This window comes from Oncorhynchus gorbuscha, linkage group LG12 (genome assembly GCF_021184085.1).
Source record: "Oncorhynchus gorbuscha isolate QuinsamMale2020 ecotype Even-year linkage group LG12, OgorEven_v1.0, whole genome shotgun sequence".
Taxonomy (NCBI): Eukaryota; Metazoa; Chordata; class Actinopteri; order Salmoniformes; family Salmonidae; genus Oncorhynchus; species Oncorhynchus gorbuscha.
This window is the reverse complement of record NC_060184.1, coordinates 71,096,770-71,113,096: the sequence shown is the minus strand read 5'-3', so window position 1 is coordinate 71,113,096 and position 16,327 is coordinate 71,096,770. Positions and strand designations below refer to the sequence as shown.

Below are 16,327 nucleotides of genomic sequence, written 5' to 3'. Positions count from 1 at the left end.
ATCTGCTAAATATGTGACCAATAAAATGTTAGTAGATTTTTATTTGAAATCTCTGGAGACCTGAAAATAGCTGTGCAGCAACGATCCCCATCAAACCTGACAGAGTTTGAGAGGATCTGCAGAGAAGCAATGGAGAAACTCCCCAAATACAGGTGTGGCAAGCTTGTAGAGTCATACCCAAGAAGACTCGATACCGTAATCGCTGCCAAAAGGTGCTTCAAAGTACTTAGTAAAGGGTCTGAATACTTATGTAAATGTGTAATTTCAGTTTATTTGTAATAAATTAAATAACATTTCTGAAAACCTGTTTTTGCTTTGTCATTATGGGGTATTGTGTATAAATACATTATAGCCGTATTCTAATTGATTGATTAAATGTAACAAAATGTGGAAAAGGTCAAGGGATCTGAATACTTTCCGAAGGCACTGTAATTAGACGTCTGCCAGTTTAGTTTTGACCACTTACCAGGGTTCAAAGGTCATCAAGGTTATTACACAGCACATCCTGGTAACATTGGACAGCAGCCAACATGTGTGCGTCCACCCCCCAACTATCCCACTCAATTCTGGAGAAAAGTAGACCCACTTTCCCAGGTATAATTTCAGCTGTCGTTTTCTCTCCAGCAAAATCAATGCCAATGGTGCAATCAAAGAGTCTCAGTAGCCCAAAAACAGTCAAGCAGCCATTTCTGTTCCCCTCCCAGCTCAAAATTAAGACGTGTCTAGGGCCCAATGACATCCTAGACTAGATAGAACGTGCTGACACCATTTCCCCAAAAAACTTGCTACTCTTGGGTGAATGGGAACTTGAGAGATTCAACATGACTTCAAGAGACTCAATACCGCTAAAATAATCAACATTGCCAAGATATCAAACACCACCATCACAATGAAATCGCAAGTGTGAAATTGACACTGCTAGCTGAATGGCCATTGTAAACCAACCCAACAACTCTGAGTTACCCAAGATGTCATAAACCCAGCTACGTTACGTCAATATTTAAGGCAACTTACTTTTTAAGTCCCCTCCCGCTGTCGCGCTGCCCCGGGCTCTTGGTGTCGTGGTCGTCGTCTTGGAAGTCGTCCTCGTGGTAGTCGTCGTCTTTCTCCGAGCTTCCGCGGCGGTTGCGGATGTGCAGCGGCACGTAGCCGGGCGTGGGGCCGAACACCATCAGGTCGCCCTGGCCCAGGAAACTCTTCTCCCCACTGTAGCAGAAGGCACACAGCTTTTCACTGGGGAAACATGGGAGAAACAGGGGTTAGGAAACAGGTTTGTGCTGTATATAAAACTACCATGTACATAACATGGGTACGTAAAATGGATATATATATGTAGCAGAAAGGCTGTAAAAAAACAACATTTTTTTTAAAGATATGTCCTCCGAAGAGGGGGGTGGTGGATAGGTTAATATTAATAATAATAATACAAATAAAATAAAAACTCAGGGAGGGGGGTCATCCCACCTAAACAGACCTAATGGTTGAGAAACACTGTGCTGAAATCAAGCTCCATATACATACCAACATTGGTTAAAAGCACCTATAAGACAATATCGTTTGACAACATCCATACAGAGACCTGCGCAGCCATATTGTTTTCAATCTGATACACTCCCAACATGAGGTAAATGCTGACAGCTACAACAACAAAAAGAATCAAAAAAGGTATCAGGGATACAGTAAATATTTCAGATATTTGTTTTGGAAAAACCAGGTTGGTAATGATGTCCCCTGAGAATGCTGCATTTTATTCCAAATCCACAAAGCCGCCTAACCCATTGATCGACAGCAACATTTTTGAGTCGGGTGTTAAGGGATTGGCTGCTTGTGCATAGTGCTGAACACACACACACACTCAGACACCGACAAAGACATGGCCCTAGTAGGCAGTTAGAATAAAAGGGTCATGTCAGATGGATTTCATTTATACTGAACCAATATATCAAACGCAATACGTAACAATTTCAAAAATTTTACAGCTCATATAAGGAAATCAGTCAACTGAAATAAATTATGCCCTAATCTATGGATTTCACATGACTATGCAGGTTGCGCAGCCATGGGTGGGCCTGAGAGGGCATAAGCCCACCCACTTGGGAGCCAGGCCCAGCCAATCAGAATACGTTTTTGTGACAAAAGTGCTTGATTAAAGACAGAAATACTCTTGAGTTTAATCAGCTGTCTGGTCTCAGACGATGCTGCAGGTGAAGAAGCCAGATGTGGAGGTCCTGGGCTGGAGTGGTTACACGTGGTCTGCAGTTGTATGTACGGCCTAATTATCTAAAACAATGTTGGATGGCTTATGGTAGAGAAATTAACATTCAATTATCTGGCAACAGCTCTGGTGGACATTCCTGCAGTCAGCATTTCAATTGCAAGCTCCCTCAAAGCTTGAGACATCTGTGGCATTGTGTTGTATGACAAAACTACACATTTTAGAGTGGCAATTTATTGTTCCCAGCACAAGGTGCACCTGTGATATGAATATGCTGTTTAATCAGCTTCTTGATATTCCACACCTGTCAGGTGGATGGATTATCTTGGCAAATGAGAAATGCTCACTAACAGGGATGTAAACACATTTGTGCACAACAATTTTGACAAATAAGCTTTTTGTGCGTATGGAACATTTCTGGGATCTTTAATTCCAGCTCATGAAACATGGGACAAACACTTTACATGTTGCGTTTATATTTTTCTCAGTATAGGTTAACTGTTTAACAGTGTAGAATTCAGTCTTCATTACAGTCACCCATTCATTTATTTTCAGCACCACCATGCAGTTTCATAGTATAGTAGAGCCATCTGAAGTGCTCAGGTACCAAACACACCCAGAGCCTTTTTCTGTCAGCAGCTAAAAAGTGTGCATGTGAGTACATGCGTGTGACTTCCTGCCTCCCTCCACATGTTGCCGGGGCCTCTGTGCTGTACATTAGCGAGAGCACAATCTCTGCTAATTGGAACTAGAAAGAAAAAGCCCACCCCTTTCCCATCTCTCCCACCCCCTCCCTTTACTAATTACAGTAGCAGCCCTGCAGTCTGCAAGCTGCCAGGTTACCGCCGAGGGCCCTGAGACCTCTTTACCCAGCCTGCTTTTCCCCGCTACCCACAATCCCCGGCACTCAATTATTTTTGCTGCTCGTTCCCCTCCCCCCACCAGCCTCTCTACCTCCCTCGCTTACCTTCCCTGCACGCTTTCCCCTTCCACGTCCTCTCTCCTCACCGCGGTGGCTCACTCGAGCATGCAAGCACACATCCTCCTCCCTCCCCACCTCCCACCATCTCCCTGAAAAATACCCTATTTTCTTTGCTTGTTTCTCGCTCTCTCAACACACACACACTCCACCTCCCTCTCTACTCAGACTCGTTTTATAGGGTGCACAAACACCCATACACACACGCCTCGCAACCCAGCCACTGTTAACCACACACACAGTTCTCACTCGCCACCGCCTCACACACACCATGTCTGAAACAGTCATTTTCTCGCTCTCTAATGGCTTCTATTTGATAGTCTCTCCTTCTCACTAGTGTGACCCTCTCCCTCACACTCTCTCAGAGAATGGCTAGAATTTCAGGCTTACTCTCTCTGCCTCTTATTGGAATCTAATTTTGCTTTTTTTCTACCCTGCTCTACCTTATTCTGTCCATCTTGCATACAGACACCTCTATATCACTTTGTACCCCCTCTACTCCAACCACACTGCCCCTCCTTACCGGATTTTGGCGTGCTCCAAGGCCGAGGCAGAGGATCCTGCTGAGTCCTCCGACACAGAGCGCTGGAATAGTGGAGAAAGGGGTCTGTCGTCCCTGGGGCTGGGCACAGGGCTGGACAACAGGGGCACGGTGACCTCCTCAACATCCAGGACCAGCTCCTTAACTTCTGTGGGTAAAGAGGGGGTAGAGGTTACAATGTTATTCCTTGATACACTCCAAGACAGAAAGTTTACTGAATTGAACAGACCATTTAGCCAATGGATGGCAGTAGTGTTCACTCCCAAATGAACATAATCCAGTTCAAACTAGCATGTTCCTCTTTGGTTACCCCGTTGACGCATTTCTCTTTGGTAACACCGTTGACATGAGCCACAACACATTCAAAAGAAACCTGGTTTAGTTTCACTTAGGGCTCTTTTAGTCACTGGATGTAAAAGACCACAATGCCTGATCTTTTTGTTGTGACATGAATTGCCAGACTATGCAAACAGAGTTCTTTCAATTAAAACCCATTGTCTATGCAAAACTAACCCCTCACCTGCCAGTCAACGCTCAGCACAACTGGCACCCTGGGTTATTCATGAGGCACCAAACAGAGGAAAACCACCTAAGAAATGCTTATTTTTGTTCGGTTGCAAAACGTTAAAACATTTTCCATTGCAAGCCCTAATGAACACGACCTTGTTTTCTCCAGCAAACAAACAATACAAACATTCTTTGCGCAAGTGTTACTAAAAGCAACAGTGAGATTGTATGGGTTGAGTGAATGCTTTGAACTCTGGCAACCCTTTCAGGATGAGAAAGACTGAAATCCAGTCAATTCATCTCAAAATCACCGCCTGAAATAGTCACAACCAACATGTCTGAGCAAAAGGAGATGTCGTGACCTTTAAAGCGACAAAAAAAAAATGCTCGCTGAAGAGTTGCCCACACAGCAGTTCAGAGACAATAATGTCAGACCAAAATGGTTAGAATTGTGTAGAACTATTGTTTCGAAACTTTACGTCAATGGGACAGACAGGCAAATAACATTTATGAACACTGCCTACCACTGTTGGCGTGTATGGTCAGCATATTTGCATGCTTTCTGCCTGGCAACATTCAATACCTTAGCTATTAAGTACACTTCCATTTTGATTATGAATTTTATCAATAGGGTAAGATGGGGCTGAAGCCCTGAAAAAATAGGCAGGGCTTGACATACAGGGCTGCCTGCCAGCCAGGGGAGTTTCTGGAAACCCTCCGGGCCAGTCAATCATTCAAATGAGTGGCCCACTTTAGGCCAGCGAAAAAAATATTGTAGCAATGCTATTTTCAATCTAGGTTATATGGCTGTGATAAATAAAATAAAAACTGACGAATTGACGAAGTTATTACGTCATTATGTAGATTATTTATTACGTCATTATGTAGATTATTTATCACATGAAGGAGTGGCTTCGTAAGAAGCATTTCAAGGTCCTGGAGTGGCCTACCCAGTCTCCAGATCTTAACCCATAGAAAATCTTTGGAGGGAGTTGAAAGTCCGTGTTGCCCAGCAACAGCCCCAAAACATCACTGCTCTAGAGGAGATCTGCATGGAGGAATGGGCCAAAATACCAGCAACAGTGTGTGAAAACCTTGTGAAGATTTACAGAAAACGTTTGACCTCTGTCATTGCCAACAAAGGGTATATAACAAAGTTTTGAGATAAAGTTTTGTAATTGACCAAATACTTATTGTCCACCATAATTTGCAAATAAATTCATTAAAAATCTTAAATATGTAATTTTCTGGATTTCTTTTCTCATTTTGTCTGTCATAGTTGAAGTGTACCTATGATGAAAATTAGGGGCCTCTCATCTTTTTAAGTGGGAGAACTTGCACAATTGGTGGCTGACTAAATACTTTTTTGCCCCACTGTATATTTGTAAACAACTGGAGCATGGTATCTAAGGAAGTCTTGAGGTTTTGCTTGCGTAGGGTAGAGTATCTCATGATAAGGTGTAGACCACACTATCTACAGTGGCTTGCGAAAGTATTCACCCCTTGGCATTTTTCCTATTTTATTGCCTTACAACCTGGAATTAAACTGTATTTTTAGGGAGTTTGTATCATTGGATTTACACAACATGCCTACCACTTTGAAGATTACAAATATTTTCTCTTGTGAAACAAACAAGAAACAACAAAAGAAACTGAAAACTTGAGCATGCATAACTATTCACCCCCCAAAGTCAATACTTTGAGGCCACCTTTTGCAGCAATTACAGCTGCATGTCTCTTTATAAGCTTGGCACATCTAGCCACTGGGATTGTTGCACATTCTTCAAGGCAAAAACTCCAGCTCCTTCAAGTTGGATGGGTTCAGCTGGTGTACAGCAATCTTTAAGTCATACCACAGAATCTTAATTGGATTGAGGTCTGGGCTTTGACTAGGTCATTCCAAGACATTTAAATGTTTTCCCTTAAACCACTCGAGTGTTGCTTTAGTAGTATGCTTAGGGTCATTGTTCTGCTGGAAGGTGAACCTCCGTCCCAGTCTCAAATCTCTTGAAGACTAAAACAGGTTTTCCTCAAGAATTTCCCTGTATTTAGCGCCATCCTTTAATTCTGACCAGTTTCCCAGTCTCTGCCGAAGAAAAACATCCCCACAGGATGGTGTTTGCTTATTTATTTCTTTTAGCATGGCTTTTTTCTGGTCACTCTCCTGTAAAGCCCAGCTCTATGGAGTGTTCAGCTTAAAGTGGTCCTATGAACAGATACTCCAATATCCTCTGTGGAGCTTTGCAGTTCCTTCAGGGTTATCTTTGGTCTCTTTGTTGCCTCTCCGATTAATGCCCTCCTTGCATGGTCCGTGAGTTTTAGTGGGCGGCCCTCTCTTGCCAGGTTTGTTGTGGTGCCATATTCTTTCAATTTATTTATGGAATTAAAAATAGGGCTCCGTGGGATGTTCAAAGTTTTGGATATTTTTTAATAACTCAACCCTGATCTGTACTTCTCCACAACATTGTCCCTGACCTATTTGGAGAGATCCTTGATCTTCATGGAGCCGCTTGCTTAGTGGTGTTGCAGACTCCGATGCCTTTGGGAACTGGTATATTCAGATGTGACCAGTCTTGAATGACAAATATTAATTTCCACAAAGTTTGCTCCTTAAGTGTCTTTTTGTCAGATGTTACTATGGAATACTGAAGTATAATTACAAGCATTTCATAAGTGTCAAAGGTTTTTATGGGACAATTACATGAAGTTGATGCAAAGAGTCAATATTTGCAGTGTTGACCCTTCTTTTTCAAGACCTCTGCAATCTGCCCTGGCATGCTGTCAATTAACTTCTGGGCCACATCCTGACTGATGGCAGCCCATTCTTGCATAATCAATGCTTGGAGTTTGTCAGAATTTGTGGGTTTTTGTTTGTCCCCCTGCCTCTTGAGGATTGACCACAAGTTATCAATGGGATTAAGTCTGGGGAGTATCTTGGCCATGGACACAAAATATTGATGTTTTGTTCCCCGAGCCACTTAGTTATCACGTTTGCCTTACGGCAAGGAGAGTCGCCAAACTGTTCCTGGATGGTTGGGAGAAGTTGCTCTTGGAGGATGTGTTAGTACCATTCTTAATTCATGGCTATGTTCCTAGGTAAAATTGTGAGTGAGCCCACTCCCTTGGCTGAGAAGCAACCCCACACATGAATGGTCTCAGGATGCTTTACTGTTGGCATGACACAGGACTGATAGTAGCGCTCACCTTGTCTTCTCCGGACAAGCTTTTTTCCGGATGCCCCAAACAACCGGACAGGGGATTCGTCAGAGAACATGACTTTACCCCAGTCCTCAGCAGTCCAATCCTTGTACCTCGTGCAGAATATCAGTCTTGTCCTGATGTTTTTCCTGGAGAGAAGTGGATTCTTTGCTGCCCTTCTTGACACCAGGCCATCCTTCAAAAGTCTTTACCTCACTGGGCGTGCAGATGCACTCACACCTGCCTGCTGCCGTTCCTGAGCAAGCGCTGTACTGGTGGTTCCCAAGCCCCACAGCTGAATCAACTTTAGGAGACGTTCCTGGTGCTTGCTGGACTTTCTTGGGCGCCCTAAAGCCTTCTTCACAACAATTGAACCGCTCTCCTTGAAGTTCTTGACGATCCCAATAAATGGTTGATTTAGGTACAATCTTACTGGCAGCAATATCCTTGCCTGTGAAGCCATTTTTGGGCAAAGCAATGATGACGACACGTTTCCATGCAGGCAACCATGGTTGACAGAGGAACAACAATGATTCCAAGCACAACCCTCCGTTTGAAGCTACAAGTCTGTTATTCGAACTCCTTGTCAACACACACCTGTGTGAGCGAGCGAATCACAGACATGATGTCAGCTGGTCCTGTTGTGGCAGGGCTGAAATACAGTGGAAATGTTTTTGAGGAATTCAGTTCATTTGCATGGCGAAGAGGGACTTTGCAAATAATTGCAATTCATCTGATCACTTCATAACATTCTGGAGTTTATGCAAATTGCCATCATACAAACTGAGACAGCAGACTGTGAAAATTTATATTTGTGTCATTCAAAACTTATGGCGCCGACTGTACTGTTGAAGTCGGAAGGTTGAAGTCATTAAAATTCATTTTTCAACCACTCCACAAATTTCTTGTTAACAAACTATAGTCTTGGCAAGTGGGTTCGGACTAGAGGTCAACCGATTATGATTTTTCAACGCCGATACCGATTATTGGAGGACCAAAAAAGCAGATTCTGATTAATCGGATGATATTGATTTATTTGTAATAATGACAATTACAACAATACTGAATGAACACTTATTTTAACTTAATATAAAACATCAATAAAATACATTTTGCCTCAAATAAATAATGAAACATGTTCAATTTGGTTTAAATAATACAAAAACAAAGTGTTGGTAGAAAGTAAAAGTGCAATATTTGCCATGTAAGAAAGCTAACGTTTAAGTTCCTTGCTCAGAACATGAGAACATATGAAAGTTGGTGGTTCCTTTTAACATGGGTCTTCAATATTCCCAGGTAAGACGGTTTAGGTTGTAGTTATTATTGGAATTATAGGACTCTCTCTCTCTCTCTATACCATTTGTATTTCATTAACCTTTGACTATTGGATGTTCTTATAGGCACTTTAGTATTGCCAGTGTAACAGTATAGCTTCCGTCCCTCTCCTAGCTCCTCCCTGGGCTCGAACCAGGAACACAATGACAACAGCCATCCTCGAAGCAGCGTTACCCATGCAGAGCAAGGGAAACAACCACTCCAAGGCTCAGAGCGAACAAGTGACGTTTGAAACACTATTAGCACGCGCTAACTAGCCAGCCATTTCACTTCGGTTACACCAGTCTCATGTCGGGAGTTGATAAGCTTGAAGTCATAAACAGCGCAATGCTTGACGCACAACGAAGAGCTGCTGGCAAAACGCACGAAAGTGCTGTTTGAATTAATGTTTACGCGCCTGCTTCTGCCTACCACTGTCAGATACCTGTATGCTCAGTCCGATTATACGCAATGCATGACACGCTAGATAATGTCTAGTAATATCAACCATGTGTAGTTAACTAGTGATTATGATTGATTGTTTTTTATTAGATAAGTTTAATGCTAGCTAGCAACTTACCTTGGCTTACTGCATTCGAGTCACAGGCAGTCTCCTTGTGGAATGCAACGAGAGAGAGGCAGGTCGTTATTGCGTTGGACTAGTTAACTGTAAGGTTGAAAGATTGGATCCCCCGAGCTGACAGGGTAAACATCTATCGTTCTGAACGAGGCAGTTAACCCATCGTTCCTAGGCCGTTATTGAAAATTAGATTGTGTTCTTAACTGACTTGCCTAGTTAAATAAAGATTATATAAAGGGTGTTTTTAAAAATAAATGAAAATTAAAACCTCTGCAAAATCGGTGTCCAAAAATACAGATTTCGGGTTGTTATGAAAACTTTAAATCGGCCCTAATTAATCAGCCATTCCGATTAATCGGTCGACCTCGAGTTCGGACATCTACTTTGTGCATGACACAAGTAATTTTTCCAACAATTGTTTACAAACAGATTAATTCACTGTATCACAATTCCAGAGGGTCAGAAGTTTACATACACTAGTTGACTGCGCCTTTAAACAGCTTGGAAAAGTCCAGAAAATGTCATAGCATTAGAAGCTTCTGATAGGCTAGTTGACATCATTTGAGTCAATTGGAGGTGTACCTGTGGATGTATTTCAAGGCCTACCTTCAAACTCAGTGCCCATTTGCTTGACATGGGAAAATCTAAAGAAATCAGCCAAGACCGCAGAAAAAAATTGGAGACCTCCACAAGTCTGGTTCATCCTTGGGAACAATTTCCAAATGCCTGAAGGTACCATGTTCATCTGTACAAACAACAGTACGCAAGTATGAACACCATGTGACCACACAGCCGTCTTACCGCTCTGGAAGGAGACGTGTTCTGTCTCTGAGATGAACGTACTTTGGTGAGAAAAGTGCAAATCAATCCCAGAACAACAGCAAAGGACCTTGTGAAGATGCTGGAGGAAACGGGTACAAAGATATCTATATCCACAGTAAAACAAGTCCTATATCGACATAACCTGAAAGGCCACTCAGAAAGGAAGAAGTCACTGCTCAAAAATCACCATAAAAAAGCCAAACCACGGTTTGCAACTGCACATGGAGACACAAAGTACAAAAATATGTCATCTGGTCTGATGAAACAAAAATAGAACTGTTTGGCCATAATGACCATTGTTATGTTTGGAGGAAAAGGGGGTAGGCTTGCAAGCCAAAGGACACCATCCCACACGTGAAGCACAGGGGTGGCAGCATCATGTTGTGGGCATGCTTTGCTGCAGGAAGGACTGGTGCACTTCTCAAAATAGATGGCATCATGAGGCGGGAAAATAATGTGGGTATATTGAAGCAACATCTCAAGACATCAGTTAGGAAGTTAAAGCTTGGTCGCAAATAAGACAATGACCCCAAGCATACTTCCAAAGTTATGGCATAAAGACAACAAAGTCAAGGTATTGGAGTGACCATCACATGGCCCTGACCTCAATCCTATAGAAAAGTTGTGGACAGAACTGAAAAAGTGTGTGCGAGCAAGGTTTGCCACAAACCTAACTCAGTTACACCAGCTCTGTCAGAAGGAATGGGCCAAAATTCACCCAACTTTTTGAGGAAAGCTTGTGGAAGGCTACCCGAAATGTTTGACCCAAATTAAACAATTTAAAGGCAATGCTACCAAATACTAATTTAGTAAACTTCTGACCCACTGGGAATGTGATGAAAGAAATAAAAGCTGAAATAAAATCACCACTATTATTCTGACATTTCCCATTCTTAAAATAAAGACAGGAAATTTTACTAGGATTACATGTCAGGAATCGTGAAAAACAGAGTTTAAATGTATTTGGCTACGGTGTACGTAATCTTCCGACTTCAACTCTATATACTGAGATCACGTGATACTTAATGTGATACCTGGGTGACATCTAACTAATTATATGACTTCTGAAGGTAATTGGTTGTTCCAGATCTTATTTAGGGGCTTTATAGCAAAGGGTGTGAGTACATATGCACGCACCACTTTTCAGTTGTTTACATTTTGAAACAAGTTCTTTTTTAAATTTCTCTTCAGCAATTTGGAATATTTTGTGTATGCCCATTACATGAAATTCAATTAAAAATCCATTTAAAATTACAGATTGTAATGCAACTAAATTTGAAGAACACCAAGGGGGATGAATACTTTTGCAAGGCACTATACCTAGAGAGTTTGCATCTATATTCTTTGAGGCTGTCTATTTACCTACACAAACGGATGCTGGCACAAAGACCGTACTCACTGCTGTATAAGCTGTATAAGGCCATAAGCAAAGAGGAAAATGCTCATACAGAGGCGGAGCACCTAGTGGCCGGGGACTTTGATTCAGGGAAACTTAAATCCAACAAGTTAAATGTGCAACCAGAGGGGAGAAAAAAATAAAATAATAATAATTCAACTCTAGAGCACCTTTATTCCACATACAGAGGCGAGTACAAAGCTCTCCCTCACCCTCCATTTGGCAAATCTGACCATAATTCTATCCTCCTGATTCCAAACAAAAATTTAAAGCACAAAGCACCAGGGACCCTGTCAAAAAAAAAAAATAATAAAATAAAAGGGGTCAGAAGAAGTAGATGCTTAACTACAGGACTGTTTTGCTAGCACAGAATGGAATATGTTCAGGGATTATTCTGATGGCATTGAGGAGTACACCACATCAGTCATTGGCTTCATCAATAAGTGCATCAATGATGTTGTCCCCACAGTGACTGTAAATACATACCCCAACCAGAAGTCATGGATAACAGGCAACATCCACATGGAGCTAAATGGTAGAGCTGCCGCTTTCAAGGAGGGGGACCTTAACCCGGAAGCGTATAACAAATCCCGCTATGCCCTCAGACGACCTATCAATACAGGACTAAGATCGAATCGTACTACACCAACTCTAATGCTCCTCGGATGTGACAGGGCTTGCAAACTATAACAGACTTCAAAAAGGTAAGCACAGCCGAGAGCTGCCCAGTGACACAAGCCTACCAGATGAGCTAAATTAATTATATGCTTGCTTCGAGGCAAGTAACACTGAAACATGCATGAGAGCATCAGCTGTTCCAACTGTATGATCACACTCTCCGCAGCCAATGTGAGGAAGACCGTTAAACAGGTCAACATTCACAAGGCCGCAGGGCCAGACTGATTACCACTATGTGTATTCCAAGCATGTGCTGACATCTTAACATCTCCCTCTGCAACTGGATCCTGGACTTCCTGACGGGCCGCCCACAGGTAGTAAGGGTAGGTAACAACACATCCACCATGCTGATCCTCAACACGGGGGCCCCTCAGGGGTGTGTGCTCAGTCCCTTCCTGTTCTCCCAGTTCACTCATGACGGCACAGCCAGGCACTACTCCAACACCATCATTAAGTTGGCCGATGACACAACAGTGGTAGGCCTGATCAACGACAATGACGAGACAGTCTATAGGAAGGAGGTCAGAGACCTGGCTGAGTGGTAAAAGGATAACAACCTCTCCCCTCAAAGTGATCAAGACAAAGGCGATGATTGTGGACTCCAGGAAAAGGAGGACTGAGCACGCCCCCATTCACAACGACAGGGCTGTAGTGGAGAAGGTTGAGAGCTATAAGTTCCAACAAACTTTCATGGTCGAAGCACACCAAGACAGTCGTAAAGAGGGCACGACAAAACCTATTCCCCCTCAGGAGATTGAAAAGAATTGGCATGGGTCCTAAGACCCTCAAAAAGGTTCTACAGCTGCACCGTCAAGAGCATCTCGACACGTTGCATCACTGCCTGCTATGGCAACTGCTCGGACTCCGACCGCAAGGCACTACAGAGGGTAGTGAGTACGGCCCAGTACATCACTGGGGCCAAGCTTCCTTCCATCCTGGACCTCTAAACCAGGCGGTGTCAGAGGAATGCCCTAAAAATTGTCAGACTCCAGCCACCCTCGTCATAGGACTGTTCTCTCTGCTACTGCTCGGCAAGCGGTAGGTCCAAGAGGCTTCTAAACAGCATCTACCCCCAAGCCAGAAGACTCCTGAACATCTAATCAAATGGCTACCCAGACTATTTGCATCATGCTCCACCTTTTAAGCTGCTGCTACTCTGCTATTATCCTTGCATGGTCACTTTACTTCTAGCGACATGTACATATTACTTAAATTACCTGGACTAACCGGTTCCCCCGCACCGGTACCCCCTGTATATAGCCTCACTATTGTTATTTTACTGCTGCTCCATTATTTGTTTTCATAAAACTGCATTGTTGGTTAAGGGCTTGTAAGTAAGCATTTCACTGTAAGGTCTACACCGGTTGTATTCGGCGCATGTGACAAATACAATTTAATGGAATGTAGGTCGCCCTGGTAGAATGATGAATTGTATCCATTGAGTGGGCATATGTTTTGCAAACAACAAAAGAAACGCGAGCCAACTGTCTCTTGCTAGTTGCCCAATTGAATGACATTAATTTTTTTACCTCTAACGTAGTCTCCTGCTGTGGTGTAAAAATTGTTGTGGACTTATATGGAATATCACATTTTTAAGCCCGCCCCCCACAACCCTCAGTCAGGAATTCATAAAACATTAATAAAATCACGTGCTCCTCCTTTTGCTCAGCTGTGACACTTGAAAACACACACACACAAAGTTTGGACAGACCTACTCATTCAAGGGGATTTTATTTGTATAATTTCCTACATTGTAGGATAATAGTGAAGACATCAAAACTATGAAATAACACATATGGAATCATGTAGTAACTGAAAAAATGATTAACCACCCCTTGCCTTGACAGCTTTGGACACTCTTGGCATTCTCTCATCCAGCTTCATGAGGTAGTCACGTGGAATGCATTTCAATTAACAGGTGTGCCTTGTTCAAAGTTTAATTTGTGGAATTATTTCCTTTTGTAACCTCTCTGGGACCGTTCGGGACGTGAGCGTCCCACCTCTCAACAGCCAGTGAAATTGCAGGGCGCCAAATTCAAAAACAACAGAAATCCCATAATTAAAATTCCTCAAACATAGAAGTATTTTACACCATTTTATAGACAAACTTCTCGTTAATCCACAGTGTCTGATTTCAAAAACGCTTTTCGGCAAAAGCACAACATATCATTATGTTAGGTCAGCAACTAGTCACAGAAAGCATTCAACCATTTTCCAACCAAAGAGAGGAGTCATAAAAAGCAGAAATATAGATAAAATTAATCACTAACATTTGATGATCTTCATCAGATGACACTCATAGGACTTCATGTTACACAATACATGTATGTTTTGGTCGGTAAAGTTCATATTTATATCCAAAAATCTGAGTTTACATTGGCGTGTTACGTTCAGTAGTTCCAAAACATCCAGTGATTTTGCAGAGAGCCACATCAATTTTACGGAAATACTCATAATAAACATTGATAAAAGATACAAGTGTATTGCATGGAATTTTAGATCCACTTCTCCTTAATGCATCCGCTGTGTCAGATTTTTTTTTAACTTTACCGAAAACGCACACCATGCTATAATATGAGTAGAGCGCTCAGAGCCCATACATATATCCACCATGTTGTGGAGTCAACATTAATCAGAATAGCATTATAAATATTCACTTACCTTTGATGATCTTCATCAGAATGCACTCCCAGGAATCCCAGTTCCACAATAAATGTTTGTTTTGTTCGATAATGTCCATAATTTATGTCAAAATAGCTCCTTTTGTTAGCGTGTTCAGTCCAGTAATCCATTCATAAAGCGCGTTCACTAGTTTCAGACGAAAAGTCAAAAAAGCTCCGTTACAGTTAGTAGAAACACATCAAACGATGTATAGAATCAATCTTTAGGATGTTTTTTACATAAATCTTCAATAATGTTGCAACCGGACAATTCCTTTGTCTTCAGAAATGAAGTGGAACGAGAGCTACCTTTCACGTGAGCGCGCGAGACTGAGCAAGAGGCACTCTGCCAGACCACTCACTCAAAGAGCTCTTATGAGCCCCTCCTTTAGAGTAGAAGCATCAAACAAGTTTCTAAAGATTGTTGACATTTAGTGGAAGCCGTAGGAAGTGCAAAATTACCAATATCCCACTGTGTATTCGATAGGGGCTAAGGTCAAAAACTACAAACCTCAGATTTCCCACTTCCTGGTTGGATTTTTTTCAGGTTGTTGCCTGCCATGTTATACTCACAGACATCATTCAAACAGTTTTAGAAAACGTCAGAGTTTTTGTCCAAATCTACTAATTATATGCATACTCTAGCTTTTATGGCTGAGTAGCAGGCAGCTTAATTTGGGCACGCTTTTCATCCAAAATTCCCAATACTGCCCCCTACCCCAAAGAAGTTGTGTTGTGACAAGGTAGGGGTGGTATAAAGAAGATAGCCCTATTTGGTAAATAGATAGCATTCTGCATAAATAAGACGGAATAAAAACAAGACAGTATTAAAATATAGGCCTTAACATACAGGCCAATATTGTGGAAAAGGGAGACAACTCAGTGTGGTACAAGTAGAACAGGGACCTCATGCCCTTTTGACACGGACTCAGCATAAATTACTTTCAGTTTAAGTCTTTGTGGGGGAAGGGGGGGCTAGGAAAATCCCACGACAAAAGCCCAGAGGCCCCGAAGTGTAATTAATAGCCAGGAAATTAATCTTCGGCAAGCAGCTTTTGTGGAGGGGGAGGATAAAAAGCTGTCACATGTCTCGTGGACATGATTGAGTCGTGGTGTGTGTGTGTGTGTGTGTGTGTGTGTGTGTGTGTGTGTGTGTGTGTGTGTGTGTGTGTGTGTGTGTGTGTGTGTGTGTGTGTGTGTGTGTGTGTGTGTGTGTGTGTGTGTGTGTGTGTGTGTGTGTGTGTGTGGGGGAGAAGGGCACGTTAGGTCACTTTTTGGAAGTGGAACAGATCAAGTGATGCTAATGATGTTTGCTGGTGTGATCGTCTTCGAGGGCCCTAGGGAACAAGTACAATGAGGGCGGGACAAGCCACAGAGACTTGGGTGGCCAAAGATTAGGTAAGCGGTTGGCTAAATTTAGCCCCAGGCTTTGACATG

General features: G+C 42.4%; 1 protein-coding gene across 1 annotated transcript in view; it reads right to left on the bottom strand.

Moving 5' to 3' along the window:
• Positions 1–16,327, bottom strand: part of kmt2ca (lysine (K)-specific methyltransferase 2Ca) — a 235,970-nt gene that overhangs the window by 167,905 nt on the left and 51,738 nt on the right. The window contains 2 exon segments of the mRNA XM_046290968.1: positions 1,015–1,233; positions 3,718–3,883. Coding sequence (XP_046146924.1) covers positions 1,015–1,233; positions 3,718–3,883 — 385 coding nt within the window.